This window comes from Perkinsus marinus (assembly GCF_000006405.1).
Source record: "Perkinsus marinus ATCC 50983 genomic scaffold scf_1104296959556, whole genome shotgun sequence".
NCBI lineage: Eukaryota > Perkinsozoa > Perkinsida > Perkinsidae > Perkinsus > Perkinsus marinus.
This window is the reverse complement of record NW_003206387.1, coordinates 1-1,058: the sequence shown is the minus strand read 5'-3', so window position 1 is coordinate 1,058 and position 1,058 is coordinate 1. Positions and strand designations below refer to the sequence as shown.

Here is a 1,058-nt window from a genome sequence, read left to right as displayed (position 1 = left end):
ACAAGGCTCGTGTCACCGATCTATCAAGGACGATGAGGGTGCCGTGATTGTGTCCATACGAGAAGGCTGGCAAGGGTTACTCTCTCTTTGGACCCGTTATCCTCGCCACTGGTGGCTTCGGTGCCGATTTCTCCAAGGACGGTCTTCTCGCCAAGTATCGCCCCGATCTTCTTAACCTGTCCACTACTAATGGCGAGCACTGCACTGGTGATGGAATCAAGATGGGTATGGCCGCTGGTGCCGACACTGTCGATCTCGAGTGGGTACAGGTCCATCCTACTGGTCTTGTTAACCCTAAGGATCCCGACTGCAAGGTCAAGTTCCTCGCTGCTGAGGCTCTCCGTGGTGTTGGTGGTCTTCTTCTCGATGCCGATGGAAAGCGTTTCTCCAATGAGCTCGGCCGTCGTGATTACGTCTCCAACAGGATGTTCGCCAACAAGGGACCTTTCCGCCTCGTCCTCAACTCCGCCGCTGCCAACGATATTCACTGGCATGTTGAGCATTACGAGGGCCGGGGTGTCATGAAGCACTTCAAGAGTGGTTATGATCTCGCCAAGGAGATGGGTATCGCCCCCTCCACTCTCGAGCAGACCTTCAAGAGCTACATTGAGGTTGGTGACAAGCAGACTTCCGATCCTGACAATGGTCCTTATGATGCCTATCCGTCTGGAAAGACTTGGGATGAGTGGGGAAAGAAGTTCTTCAAGAACTACAACTACAAGATGGATGACGAGTTCGATGTTGCCATCGTCACTCCTCTCGTTCACTACTGCATGGGTGGTTTGAAGATCGATACTACCGGTCATGTTCTCGACAAGGAGGGTAAGCCCATCCGCGGCCTCTATGCCGCCGGTGAGCTCATGGGAGGTGTTCACGGCAACAACCGTTTGGGTGGTAACTCTCTTCTTGACTGTGTGGTCTTTGGCCGTCTCACCGGTAAAGATCTAGTTAAGAGCTGCCTTAGGATGCAAGCCTGTGGCACTGTCTGATCTCGCTGAGGGCCGCACTGGTGTCAGCAAGCGCGCCATTGTTGTTGGAGGTGGTCTTGCTGGTTTCTC

General features: G+C 53.8%; 1 protein-coding gene across 1 annotated transcript; it reads left to right on the top strand.

Annotated features, from left to right (window-relative positions):
• Window positions 1–30: 30 nt before the first annotated feature.
• Window positions 31–989, top strand: Pmar_PMAR001484 (Osmotic growth protein, putative; the record flags this gene model as incomplete). The annotated part of the gene is made up of 1 exon (XM_002773075.1): window positions 31–989. Exon 1 carries the CDS (start codon window positions 222–224, stop codon window positions 987–989), a length of 768 nt encoding a protein of 255 aa, XP_002773121.1. The 5' UTR covers window positions 31–221.
• Between the last annotated feature and the right edge of the window lie 69 nt (window positions 990–1,058).